The sequence below is a fragment of the Corvus brachyrhynchos genome, unplaced genomic scaffold, assembly GCF_000691975.1.
Source record: "Corvus brachyrhynchos isolate BGI_N302 unplaced genomic scaffold, ASM69197v1 scaffold115, whole genome shotgun sequence".
NCBI classification, from domain to species: domain Eukaryota; kingdom Metazoa; phylum Chordata; class Aves; order Passeriformes; family Corvidae; genus Corvus; species Corvus brachyrhynchos.
The window spans coordinates 19,423,966-19,439,197 of record NW_008239553.1 but is presented as its reverse complement, the minus strand read 5'-3'; the positions used below and the strand labels follow the sequence as shown (position 1 = coordinate 19,439,197).

Here is a 15,232-nt window from a genome sequence, read left to right as displayed (position 1 = left end):
AAAGAGTGTGAAATATTAACGTGTAAACTCATACTATATTTTGGTCTCTAAATTAAGTTTACAGAGTCTACTGAGTCTGACAGTTCATAATGAAGCACCAGGAGTGTCCAAAGCTAAGATAACCCTGACAATAATTTGCATTTGTCAGTTAAATTTATTTTGACAACAGAAGCAGACCATTTCAGCATGCAAATCATATTTAGATGAATACAAAGAACTGTTTTAAAATCCCCACTGGTGTGACTAGGGTTTTTTTCTGTTTTTCAATCTATCCTAAACCCACATGCCTTTCCTTTCCTGCACCTATTTAAAACATCAAAATACAGCATGAAATGAAGAGTAAATCTACATCAAAATCTGATATTAAAAATATTCACCATTCAAAATTATATCAAGTAAAATTTACTATTACCCAAATAGCACCCATAAAACAGCTTCAAAACTTTACTGCAGAAAATAATTATGTACCTTCACCACAGAAGAAGCAAGCAAATTTTCTTAGAAATTGAGAAAAACATTGTATATTGCCATTAAACTAACAGGAAAGGTCAGATGCCTTGCCAACTGCAGTTTGCACCAGAGATGTGCAACAAGGGGCAAACAAACACTTACACAAAGAGCAATGACAGAACACAGATATGCTTCTTAAACTGTATGCTATACACAATTTGTAATGTAGCACTGGGCTTTTTTTCATCATTTCTCTTCAGGAAAGAAAAGAGAACAGCACCATACCTATTCAGCTTTCAATTTCAGGTAACTTAAAAAGTCACCCTTATAAAGTCACAATTCTTTTTCATGCTAAATCATGCATAGTTTTATAAAACATCAACAGTATTTTTTTTAATGCTGATTTGAAATTCTCCTCTTACTGTTTTTAATGTTCATTTCTGAAGAGACAGTCTACTCACCCCCTGGAACTCCCTGTTCCTGTATATTACTATAAATTGAGCCAAGATCTGGTTTTCTTCAGTACCACACACTGCTATAATGTAGCTGTGCACTAGGCTACACCCTGATCTGTGTGACACTGACATAAATATGAGTAAATAATTTGGTTTGGAAGCTTGGTGAGTCACATGACAAAGAATTTAAAACTTCCAAATGTCTTCAAGTTGGTGGCATCCCTTTATTTTTTCCTGTTCAATGTACATTGAATAGAAATAAGACTTTTAATGTTTAACCAGCAGAGACAAAAATATGGTTTTCGGTTTTATTTAAAACCATCTATCAAAACACTGCTATCAAAAAAAATCCTTTTAATTACAATTCTTTGAAAATTCATATTTGAACTAACAAAAATTCCTTTAATAAATATTTCAGCCTTACCTGAAAAAGGTATTCAGGAGATAATTAAGACATAGATATTGCTGAAAGATGCAAACATCCAGAAAAATTATACCATTTATAGGATAAGGCAATACAAATATTGTAGGAACTCTGTGTTATGTTGATTTTAAATCTGAGAGGTGACGAACGTAATTTCCTGTATGACTAGCAACAGCAATGCTTCTGCTTTTATAGAACTTGAGAGAAAAAAAATAGTATTCACATTGCTTTCACTTTGCTTATCTTGACTAATTGTCTTTCTGATTCCTATTAACAACCTTTTTAGAGCTTATTATTATAAAGATTTTAATAATATGTGCTTTGTATGGGGAAAAAAGTTATTTCAGAAGGTGGGAAAATTAAGAACACTGAAATAAAATCTGAAGCCTTCTACATTTAGGTCTCCTCTACAAACACAGTTCAGTTCAATACTCATTACTGCAATTACTAAAAGATTGCTCAGTAAGATGTGAAACTATTTGTTAGTCCCAGTCAGCTTCCCACTGGGCAGATGTACACTTCTAATGGTTTTCACTGCTATGGCACCTTAATATCCAAAGAAAAGGGTGATATGACACACTTTAGCAAATGAAGCAATTCCAGTATTAACCTGGAGCTGGTTCTGCCAGCTGAGACAGCATCAGTCTCTAGAGCTGTCAAGCTGTCACACTTCACTAACACTGACTTCACTTTAATGTTAATGAGGAGGCAGCAGACAGCCTAATTTAATGGTCAGCCCCCACAATGCAGCTTGTCCACAAGGCAGAAACATTTGTGCAGGGCTCTGAGACTGCCTCTTGAACAGAGAGGCTCTTGCTGCTTCCCACGCAGCCCTTGCACTCTGAAGGGAGAGAATAATAAAGTTCTTTCCCAGTCTTTAGGGAGGCTAATTATCCATCTCCAATAATATTTATTACACTTATGTCTCTTTTAGATAAATGATCAAACAAATACACAGATTTCTCAATTTAGCAGCTAGGTAATGCAAAGGAATCATAAGCCTTATTTTTCGTAATATCATTAATTCACACATAACATCTGAAACCCCCTGTTTTTAAAATGTTTTAAAAGCTGCAAAATGGGTAAGGATGTTTCTAACTTTTCCAAGCACGCATGTTCAATACATGATAAAGAATCCACTTCGGAAGTTTTGCTCATGCAAAAGATGGAACAGAAGAATAAAGCAGAAGTAAAGAAGTAGAACTCAACACAAATTAACTAACAATGGACATGAACAAAGCCATTTTCTCCAGACTGACCCTGGATTTCTATTTGGAAAGCAAACTTGCATCTGAGGAAAGCAGCAGTGTTTATGCAGAAATATGTATCACATTTTCAAGCTATTAGAACATTCCTCATCTGCCAGTTTGTTGAAGAATGACTGCAGCATAAGCAAAGTTACAGATGATTAAAGAATAATATGCTAAATAAGATGTGTCTCCCTGTAAGGTGACTAAGACTAATAAAAATAAAACCAAAAGTCACAGTAGTTTCCTTTTCCACCTTCTTTTAAAGAAGGAAAAGTACCCACACAAAACTGCTGCTCCAGCCAAGATTGCGTGAAGCTGATAATCTCTTTAATGACTACTGGAACTGTAAGACACATCTTGTTGTGTTGCTTTTATACCCATTAGGTATTTTTCTAGTCTTCTTTTGACTCAAGAAAGCTATGGGACCTGTGATGCAGGAAAAAAACCCAGTCTTGTAAAATTAAAACCCAATACCATTTCACGTATCCTATCAATGTCTCTCTTATGCTCAGATGCTGCAAAGCTACAGTTTTTTATGCCCCATCTGGGCAAACCCGCCACAAACAAAACATCTTGACACCAGTGCTCTTTCTCGCACTCACAGAAAATTCAGTAAGTGGCTAGCAATAATGTGTGCGGGTTTTGTAAATTTGTTTAGAGGCAAAATAAAAATATTCTACACTGCTTATCCTGAGGAAGCCACAGATTAATAATGAAGGAACCATAATGCAAATACTGTATCTCACATATGCATGCACGCAAATCAAAGAACAACGTTCATGCAAATTAGATATTGCACTTCTAAATTTACTAAGATATATATGCTGTCTCTGAGGAAAAACAGAGAAATTATTCCACTAATACCATGGCTGTTCAAGGCATCTTCAAAGGATAAAGAAAGAAAGCACAAGAAAACTGGAGAGGGAACAGAGTGGCACAACACTTTCTGTAACAAAGTAAAAGACAACGAAGGGCTTAGAAATACAAATTGCAAATGAAGATGGAGTCCCCAAAGCAACAGAATTCTGTAGAATGCTCCAAAGATCATCAAGACCTGTAACACTGTCTTCCACACCCTTGAAAGGAACCAAGCTGAAGAAAATAAAAGCATGCTAAATAATGCTATGGACTCTTAGAGAAAAGAGACAGAAAGCAAGTAAAAGAAGCATGCACAGTTCAAGCTGTAATACACAAAAATACATCCTTACAATGAGGGTGAAAAATAGCCACAATAAACAGGAGAGAAAATTCTTCCTACATCACAAATTCATTAAGTCAGTAAGAACACAGGGAATTACATATCTTATTACTCCTTGTCTGCTGTGTTTGTCTTCATCAAAAGCAGAATACATTATTTTTTTAAACTGCAAGAGTCAACTTCAGCATGGTCAAGAAAACCAACTAATGGGAAAGACAAATGTAAAGTGATGCTACCACTCCTAATTTTATGAAGCTAGGATTGATGAAAAACTAAGCTGAACTCAACAACTGTAGGAACAACGTGAAGCCATTTCAGAATTCAAATAAAAATCAGACATCACCAAAATTTAGAAGAAATACAGGATTAAAGTAATTTCCATCACCTCTCTGTCCCAGAGGACGCAGTGCACCACCATAACCACTCACACTTCTGAAAGCAGTGCAGCATTCTGTGGGGAAAGGGCACAACAATCCCTTGAAAATCAAGAGTCTAAGGACCTTTCTTATGTTAAACCAGGACACTTAGGTGCGTTGTAGTAAACAGAAATTATCAATACCCATTGTACTTAAAAAAGCCCCTAATAAAGCCACAGCTTTTTAATTGCATAATTTTACTGCCCTGATGTACATGATTCAATTATCCGACCTTACAAAAAACTTCTGTGCCACGGTCATGTTTCACGTCATTGCTTAAAACCCTGGGAGTAAAAGGCCCTCCTGCTTTGCTACAGACACATGTAACCTACTAAGCACTGTATCTAAGAAAATTAGTATGAACAGTTTGCTTTTTATCACGTGCTCCAGGTCATTGATAAGGTGAGGCACTAGAAGCCTCCTCTTTTACTTCTTCTGGGAAAAAAATCATTGTATTTTTCATTACAACTCTGTTGGTTTGCTCTCTTCCATCACTCAACGCAATCACAGGCAGCAGAAAGAACCTCCCATGATTATTAATAATTTCGGGGCAATAATGTTATGGCTGAGTTAGCATGTTTCTGAACATTTAAGTTTTATATGTCAAAACCTTTAAGTTTTTCTGAACTTGACATCATTGAAGGTTATGAGATCTTCACACAGACTTGACATTAATTTGTCAAAAAATTTGTGTACTAAATATATATATCTAAATATATATATTTATATATAACTGTGATTATCATGTTCATCTGATTGAAGTTGAGACATGACTGTATTAAAGAAAATGCCTGATTTTGTTAAAGGGCTACTTTCAAATCTATAGTCATCACTGTCCTGCTAATGTTTCTGCTATGAAAGTAGGATGTATCCCAAAATCCGTTAGCTGTTGTCTTCTTATAGAGGGGCCCATCTCCTACCTATATCTTAAGGTAACTCTTTAATCCTGTCTTATGAAGTCTTAGAGATAAACAGTTCTTTATTAACTAAACTTACAGACAGTCTGGTAAGAGTTCTACATGTAAGTGAAACAGTTCTACGAATTTAATATTTAGTAGATTCACTTCAGTGTGTGACTGCCACTGAAGTGCAGAGACAAAGGAGTGCTGGAGGGAACCAGGGCCTGTGCACATGAATCAGTCTGCACTCAGAAAAGAGCAAGTGCAACACAAAATGCTACCATTTCAGGTTTGTATCAACATACCTGTCTGATCCCATTAAAACTGGAGCAAGCAGTCCTACTGACTCTTTCATAACTTGGACTCACAAAACTGTTAGTCAAAAAAGGTCTCTGGAGGTCTTCTGCTGGCAACATTAGGTAAGGCCAGGTAGGGATTTATCTAGTACGATCTGGACAACTACCAAGAATGGAGATCCCATGGACTCCCCTCCTGGTGAAGAGCCATAGCAATTATTAAATTGGTCCTGGGACTGTAAGGATTGCTTTTGCTCTTTCACCATTGAGTTCCTAACATTTTTTATGTTGGTTATTGACAATTGCTTCTGTTGAAGCATGTCAGACAGGTAATAAATCATTACAGCCTTTTAGACCTCGTGAGATGCTTGCGCATTCTTTCAGAAGTGGAATTTCTAAGTCTTGCTGAAACCAATGAGATTAGAGGGCAGCCTGCATATGGCAAGATTGTTTCATCAAAGCCTAAATCCACTACAAAAAGTAAAATTGATAACACAAAAGGAAAAAGAATGCATTAGCATATGATCGTGCCAAATACTTTATCTAAATAAATGTTGTGAATTAACAGCATTTTCACTGTCTAACTAAAAAGCAATGAAATCAAACTATTTTATTGTATTAGCTTTACTATGTACAGACAAGAGAATTGTTTTCTACTACAAAACTTAGCAGTTTTTGGCAAGACTATATTTCCTTCAAGAGTTACAATTGACTTCTCAATCTTTTCCAAACTTAGATTAAAAGAAAAACACAACTGTAATGCTAACATATTAAAAATCACTGATAATGTTTCCAGCCCCATATAACTGATAAAGCAATTTCTTAGCATGCTGGAAAAAATTAAAATAATTTTGGACTGGTGTTTTAAAACAAGATTTTTCCAAAGCTACCAAACTTAATTAACTTCGAATCTCTGAAACAGTCAAGAAATACACATACCTGCAATTGGAATATTCTGTGATACTGACAGCTGTACATCTCCAGTCCCAGGTGGCATGTCAATTACTAAATAGTCCAGTTGACCCCAGTCAACCTAGAAGACAACAATATAAATGTATGTGGAGATTTATGTGTTTCTATTTAAGGCCCTTCATGTTTTAGTGCAATCCTTGTTTCTTATAATGCAAACAAGTGAACCAAGGACACCTAAAAGAATGATACTGAGATGTCCTCTCAGTCACACTTTCAGCATGGGATCAAGACATTATTTTCCTGAGACACAATCTTTGCTGATTATTGCAAACTAAGAGTGCAACTTTATCATTAACTTAACTGGCATAATTCTTATTTAATTATTTCCCCCCAAAAATTAGAAATAACTTAAGACTTTTACTTTGCAGCTGCTTAATCATGGCTTAGAAGCAAATATTAGGTAAAACTCAGGCTAAAAATCAGGGGTTTGTGCAGCAAATATCACTCAGGAGTTGCTTCTATTAATTTAAGACTACTTTTGCTTCCTTCTTACCACTTGTGAAACTACACAGTTTATTTACTAGCTTATTTGCTACATACAAATTTAGGCTTTTTTTCCCCTGTTTTGTTGTTATGAAGTTAGAGCTATCAGTCCTGGATTTTTCTCTATGAAAAAGAGGTGTTGGGAGAAAAGAAAAATAAAGAAACAAAACACCCTAGATTTGTTAAATTAAAATCACCAGGTATAATTATACAGACTTACAACATTCTTAACATCACAAAATAAAGAAATATTAAACTTTTGCTAGACATCAGATGAGAGCAACCATTAAAGATCTTAGACTCCAACATGAGAACACTGAGATTACTTACCCTTTTTTACTAGGACAGATTTCAAGGAAAGCCAAAAACTCTCCCTAGACCACGGTGCACAGAGAGAAATGTTCTCTTAATGAGAACAGAAATGATCCTAGCCCTACTCTATATAATGGACAGCCTACCTATACCTTATCTAAACATTTCGCAACAAATATACTGGAATTATATGGTATGTTTCTGATTGATACAACATATACAAGATACAGTTGTATGAGCCACTTTAAAACAGGAAAATGCCAAGCTAAAGCATTGTATTTTACACATTTCCTCAAGTGTCATTTTAACAGCAAAAAATAATCAACACTTTGCCAGTCCCCTAGTTACTGTCATACTAGACCCTGTCAAGGGAACACTCATCCATTTTCATTCAGTTCTTCTGTGGATGATGACCTTCAAGGGAAGCACATGCCATGCGAAATCCAGATCACTAATCCACTATGCACTCCAGCGAGAAATGGAATTTTTCTCTTTCCAAGGCAGACTAATGAAGAAGGAAGACTTCAGAGCACTTATGAGAGAACAGCGGTGGTAAAAGTTAGCTGAAAATTCTAACTTTACATGTCTAAATTAGGGACTTCCAAGCACGCCTCCCTTTTCTCATTTTCTATACAAAAGCTGCAGGACCACTAAATGGTGCCTAAGACAGTCTAGCTAAACAAGAAATGCCACTTACATTAACCACAGAAAACACTGCACTTTTTCACATTTGATATTGATCTGTATCATCTGTAATATCTATATTTTGTCAACAAAATTGACATAAATCTAGCAGATTTCTAAAACCAGTTACATTCATAATCATATTGAGACTATATAACCCCGAAGAAAAACTACGTATCTGTGCAAAAATATACATACTGAAACAATTATGGGTAGGAAAGCCATTTTATCTGGAAAAAAGTCTGTTTTTTAGTTTGGTTTTCTTAACTAATCTTGCTTAGTTATTCACTAGATAAATGCCAGTGCTGATGAATGCCTCCTTGCCCAGTAAAAACTACTTTGCTCACATGAAGGCATGAACTTCAAATTTCTATGTTTCTTAATTAAAAATCAACCGTAATAAAAGTGAAAGATTGAAATGATATAGATGTAGTAGTTTACAATATTAATAAAGCCACATTCCTTGAAGATTTGCAACTGAACACAGAGATCTTCCGTAAGTAACACGTATAAATCTCAATATGCAAAACCCGCATCTTTCATAATAATCACAACCATTCTGAAATGCTAGATAGGCATAGGCAGTTTTAGTTTTCAGAAAGGATTAATGGATTAATTCAAAACATCTCCCCCCTCCCAAGTCTTCATGAAGGCTGATCCTGGCATCTTTTGTTAAGTTCATATATATATATATATATGATATATAATATATAATACAATTATATATTTATATTATATTATATATAATACAATTATATATAATACAATTCCAGTAATAATATTCTCCTTCCTTAAATGCTTCTACAGAATAGAATGAATAAACTGTTTTTTTGCTTTCTGCCTTGCAGCAAGATGCAGTCTGGAAACACATCTATGAGTGGCATAGCACTACCATCATTCTGATACACTTTCTAATCACTTTGTCTGCCAAAAACTCTTGGTTCTTGGATATATTATTTGAAAAAACCCTTGGATATTTAGTGATTTTCAGCCGTTTTCTCCAGGAGCTCAAATTCAAGTCCTTCTAGGTACACCACTGCCTTATGGAGTAGTACAAAACAACCCAAATCCCACCCTTATCGGTAACTGGAATGAAAAATATTTTCTCCTCAAGCTAAAAACTGTCTGGTTTTCCATATAGTTGCCAGCGCTAACTATAAGCTAGCTCCTCCTGTGTACCAAAGTGACTTTCTGGGCTTGACCTAGAGCTTTTCTTTTCAGCCTTACCAGATGTTTTGCTCCTCCAACCTCTTCAAGCACTAGTCTCCTTCATCAAGTTCCACGTGATCGTCCAACATACCAAGCATAACAGTTGTGCAACGCTGCTGGAGGCGACTGCAAATGCCAGGGGCTCAAAGCCTTTCCTAGGCATTCAGATTTGTGGGGATACACAAATTTTTGCTCAAGAAGTTACTGTCGAAATTTACCCCATATAGTAGCAGGGAAAAAAGGGTACAGAAATCTGCCTCAAGCTTCCTGAGTAAGTGATCCCGTAACATCAAACATGCACTTTCTGGATGGTCCTATAAATAATGATTTTTAATGATTTCTTAATAAAGTTGTAAACCTTTAAAAAATGAAGCTAATAAAGGAATCTTAAGCACATGGTGAAGCTCATGGTAAATCTCATTGCTAGGCAACAGGAAAAATACTCTGTTAACACATAGTGTAATTAAATTATAACGCTTTATTTAATTTAGGGTACTGTAAACATCTTATTTCACAAATTTTCTTCAAATTCACAGATTGAAAAGAAAAAGAAATGCGCTGTCTATCAAATTAAGTGTGCTCTGTTATAATACTTACAAATATGAGCACAGAAAAACGGAGAAGCTACACCATCCCAGCAGCAGTGGAGAGGACATCTTACCACTGTGTAGAATAGGAGGAAGACAGGCTTTTGTCCCACAAGTTCAGAAAAAGCCACAGCAAAGATGCCAAGGTCTGTAAGTACTGAATATATAAAGGAACTACCCTCCACAAACCTCTCTTGAGTCATGCCACTGCTGTGGTGCTGAACTGGTGAAAAGAAAGTCAGGTGGCAAACCATATTGGAAAACCACTCCTAATTAAAACCAACCTTGCTTTTAATTTTGAATGTAGTCAAGTAGTTATTGTCACGATTTCATTTTCCTCTTTTTCATTTGTAATTCAGGGCAAGAAGGGAGAGCTGCACCAAAATGATATAGCCATAATTTCTGGAAAGAACTGAGCTAGAGTATTTGCCTAGTAGTGAGCAGTAGTGTCTAGACTACTATATAGGTTTGCTCAGACTTGGGCTGGGGAATGCTGCACGTAACCCCATTTCTCACTGTCCTCTTATTTGATTCTATTCTGCAAGGATTGGATGACGTTCAGTTCCTCCTCCATTACCATCCCACAGGAGTACAGCAGTATGAAAATCCTTTATTAAACACATTATTGAATGTAATTTGGATAATTTGTTATAGAAGTGTACACTTTATTTAATGGGAGAAGAAATTCCAGGTCTGTTACTAAATTTCAACACAGCAGAAAGAAAGAGGGGAAAGACATTTTTAATTAAATTTAGAACTGGAACATAAAATCAGGAGTGGCTTGTTGAAATCTACTACTGCCATTCATTCAACATTAATAAAATTGAACATATAATCAGGCTGTGATGTAACACACTAATTTGAATGCAAATCCTGTTTATATGCAACAATTTACCAAATCAGGACCACTGTCCTCATGTTCTCAATGAGTTCCAAGAAGTGTGTCTGTATGCAAATGCGGTTTCACACAAGAAAATGAGCTCAGAGAGTTCCCTTTGCAAGCAATAGGCAGACAGCAGCTACAAAAGCCTGCCTTGTAGCATCTGAAATCTGTCAGCACCTTTGCATGTACAGAGGTGTTAATGTCTTTGCCCCTCTAATGTATACAGTGTGTAAAACATTTCAAAGCATAGAAAGGTAATTGCATTTTCCTTAAGCACAGTATTCATCCTTTTTAAAAAAGGCTTAACTTGGCATTTATTGTTAAGCAATGTAATTAAGTGCCATGTGTTTCTGTGTATTTTCCCTTTCTCAGAAACACCAGGAATGCTTCTATGTAAATTACTTTAATCAATCATTCTGCTTATGTGACAATCCATAATCAAAATACCAGATACGAATTTTGAGTATGGGTTCTAAATAGCAAGTTAAACCCAAGGTAGAACACATAGATACAGATGACATTTCTGCTGAGGAATGAAGCCTCAGCATCCTCTGTGCATGAGGCAGAAATGATAGAGCATTAGAACAGATGAGGGATTGCTACTTATGACTTTGAAGTAATCCTCATGTTTGGTTGTTTGGTAAATAACAGAAGATATTATTTACTTGTTCTTATTAAGAGGAGGATGCAGAGTTACATGCAGAGTTACAATCAAGCATTATGCAGGTGCAGACTTGGCAGCAGCCAGCCAAACTCTGAACACCAGGATCAGAAAAACAGCAAGAGCTACACTGCAGGCAGAAGTCTATTCCTGCCAGATTCATCCTCCTCTCCTAAGTACTTTGTGTGTATATTAATGATTTAATCCAGGCAAGCAGCTGAACAAAGTAAAGGTGAGAAATTACGTTCTTAAATGAAGATTTATATACCTGTTCACATGTCGTTATGTGTTAAGATAAAACATGTATTTAAAATAAAAACCATGTATTTTAACATAAAACATGTACCGAAATAATACTTCATTGAAAAATTACTTACAAGATGCTGTTTAGACACACACAGACATTAAAAACCAGTAAGTAGTTTCACAGTGTACGAAAACAGATAACTTAGGAATAATACAATGAAACACAGCATTTTAATCAAAATTTTTAATGCATTTTCAGAAGTATTTGATAAAGAAAGAAGACATTCCCCAGACATAAACTGAAAGATTTTTAGCCCCTATGGAAACTTTCTCCTATTTAATATCATAACAGGATATGCCACAGTGCTTAACACAACTCGACACTTTCTGAATAAACACAACTGCCCCTTTAACTTGTCCTCTGATGCTTAACCAATCTCAAAGCCTTGCAATGTAACACCATGAAAAACAGATGCACTGCAACACTTCAAATTCCCTCTAAGGTATTTCTGAGCAGTCTGTTCTGCCAAATTCAGAGAGAAATTGAGGTGAAGCATAAAAACAGTTTGCTACAAAGACATCCACAAGGAAAAGGAAATTCTCCTAGTCTTTCTCAATATAGGTTAAGAGTAACTTTTAGAAATAAGTGCCTAGGAAGAATGCCAGAGTCCTGTTCAATTCAACAACCAAAACAGAAACTGGCCTCCTCCTCTTCCTCCCTGACGGCTTTTAATAATGTTAAGAATTGAAGGCAAATACAGTAACCTGAAGTTTCTGTGACCTTCATTTGTACAACCAACAAAACTAAACACTTTCCAGAAGGCAGCAATAAAGAGGTTATTCTCTGTGGGGTGTTCCAGGAGATGGAGGGAAGGCACTCAACACCAAGCTTCTTCAGGAAGCCCAGTCAACATCGTGTCAGCTTGAATGGCAGATGGAACCCAGCTGTGGGGCAGTCTGGAATGTCCATAAGAGCCTGGAGATGATCTCTGCGGATGACTGAAAAGGAGTAATTCTGATGAAGACTATCAGCACTACCATGTATAAAAGGCTCTTCCTCCAGGTTCAAGCTGTTACTACAAAGAGCTTTTGTGAGCTGGGATTCCCATTTCCCAGGGATTTTTTCCCTAAAGGATGACAGTCTGGAAAGCAAACTTCTATTATGCAGTCTTGAAACTGATCATTGGTCTGCTGCTCTCTCTACCCTTGAACCACAAATTATGCAATACAAAATTTGCAGAAACTTTTCTTCAGAAATACACCATCTTTTTTTTTCCAGGTTCTACAATACAGAACTGCCTGTAGTTCAGCTTCTGAATCATGACATCAGGAAAATAAATATGGAATAAGCAAGTGTCTATTCCTATGTCTTTCTGCAATAAAACTAAGCACAAAAGTTAGGTAACATAAAGGTAAACAAATCAGAAGAAACTGGGCTAGTGTCACATCTTCTAATTAAACTAATCACCACGTTGATACAGCTACGTTAAACACATCACCTAAACTACAAATTCTGAGTTCTCCTTACTCATACACAAAGGTAAAATCATTGTCTAGCTATCAAATCCAAAGCCAACACCACATTTTTAAGGCAGTATTATCAGGAGTCAACTTAAGCTCATAAAATTTATATAAGCTGTCTGAACCAGATTTCCCCTACAATAACAATAGAAGGAAATATTACAAGTGTTGGCAACAAATACCAAAAGGGAGAAGCTTAATAAGACCACTGCCCATATGTATTTCAGCCTACAATTCTGTAATTATGTTGAAAGCTGATATATAATTTAAGACTGAATGTTTAAGTTGTGCAATGGAAATGAATGTTTCTAAACTGCTTTGTAAGTTATTGAACTTCCTTAATGTTCAGTTCATTTTCTGGTACAAGAAAAAAAATTTATAAATTCCTTACTGAGGTACCGACAGACTATTATAGGTACCACTTCATGACCACCTCTGAAACAATGATCTTAAATCAGCACTTAAACTAAAAATCATTAGATTAAAAATGTCAGAAAATTCTTTCTCAACTACAATGTATAATGCTTTTTTGTACAGAAAAGGGAACTTCTGCAGAAGCCAGTCTAAAGCCACCTAAAAAAGGATTACAGAAGAAAGTAACATCATAGGTGTTATTCAAGTCACTTAAAACTCTGCTGAAGAAAACCCTCCAATATCACCATAAACAGTGCAACATAAAAACTCAAATAGAATCAGTTAGATGTAGACAGCTGAACAGAGGCCAAAAGACAGTAAATCTCAATAAAGAACATAATTTTCTGTCTGGTGAGAGTTTAAAGTAACTAGCCTTGAGTTGAAACATGAATTTTAAATAATAAAATGCTGGTTTTCTTTTTTTTAAACAACCTGTTTTTCACAAATATGGATTAAAATTTGTCCTCCAAAATTTCTGTACTTAAATTCACAAATATATCTTCCTCAGTCACAGAATTCAAAAAATTCAGCCCTTGCAAATAAAACCAGTGTTGGAGAGTCTGCTTTAATTATCTCAAAGCAAAACAATCAATACTTCCAACAAGAGTTACAATAAGGCTGCACAAAATATAGAACCTTTCAACTCTTCAGGAAGACTGAAGAATATGAGAGAGTGTGAGAAAAGAATGTAAGGAAGGGTACATGTGAGAGTGAACAGAGCAGATTCATGACCATGGGACTGCGATTGCAAGTTGGTATATGTTCTCTGTCAAAAAAACTGCCTTTACATCAGAAAGGAGCAAGAAAAATTGCATATACATTGTCCTTACAAATAATAGAACACAGAAAGGACATTAAAGACACAGACGAGATGTAAAAATGAAAGCAAATTTTAAAACAATACACATTTTGCAGTCACACACATACCACAGCCACAATTTAAAGATGTGCTGAATGTCATATCCCTAGAGTACTAAGAGCATTTACTATCAATCAGACAACAGATAATCTGTGAAAGAACCAATTATAGATTGCCAAAATAATTGCTGTGCCCACAGAACCATGCTTCTGCATTCACCAGTGTCCTCAGTTAGGAATCTACAACAATAAAAGTGTTCCTTGTATTCTAAACCTAATTAAAATAATTTGCTGAAGGTGCTGATACTGTGAGTTTCAGGGACATCCAGTGATTACCATCAAGCAATGGAGAATCTTCATATTTTTATTCACTTCCTAGCTTTTTCTTTAGCTTCAGTTCTTATTTAATGGTTTTTATACAGAATAAAAAATCTAGCAGAAAAAGAATTTTAAATGTCCACTTTAGTTGCATAGTAGGAACTGTATTCCAAAGGCAGCATTCTTCTAGGAGAACATAATTTTTCTTTTAAAAGATACTACTGAAAGAGCTAACACGCTAAGAAGTGAAACATCTTCTACAGCTTCATAAACAGTACAAAAAAGCAGCTTCTTCATTGTTAGGGAGGGGGAGGGGAAAAAAAAGCCACACGACACTAATCTCTGGTACCTTAAGCACAATTACTTTATGTTTGTGTCAATCACTTGGGATGTGAGAAATAATCACTTTCTACAAAGAATACTAGTACAAAACCTGCTGCTATTCTTGGATACCTGCAGTTATTTTCTGGGAGCAAAAGAGATATGGGAAGATGGTTTGAGTGAAGGATCAATCTGTCAGCTTCCAACAGACAGAATGCAAGCTGGATTATTAAAAAGAAAAGAAACAACTCTGTGCAATCAGTTTAACATATATTAATTCAATATTAATTTTTAAAAGCTGTTTATACAGTTACATTCAAAGTTGTTTAGTAAGTAAAATTAATGTGTAATGCTAAACAGTGTGTCAAAGTAGAA

The 15,232-nt window shown here is 35.6% G+C and overlaps 1 protein-coding gene across 16 annotated transcripts in view; it reads right to left on the bottom strand.

Moving 5' to 3' along the window:
* NUBPL (nucleotide binding protein like) overlaps positions 1-15,232 on the bottom strand; it is an 88,167-nt gene that overhangs the window by 29,482 nt on the left and 43,453 nt on the right. For 13 of the 16 annotated variants that reach the window (XM_017742205.1, XM_017742208.1, XM_017742202.1 and 10 more), the window contains 2 exons: positions 6,328-6,421; positions 4,163-4,228 (listed from right to left, as the gene is read on the bottom strand). In XM_017742205.1, coding sequence (XP_017597694.1) covers positions 4,163-4,228; positions 6,328-6,421 — 160 coding nt within the window. The remainder of the gene's footprint in view (positions 1-4,162; positions 4,229-6,327; positions 6,422-15,232) is intronic. The other 3 variants (XM_017742217.1, XM_017742209.1, XM_017742216.1) reach the window with 1 other exon arrangement.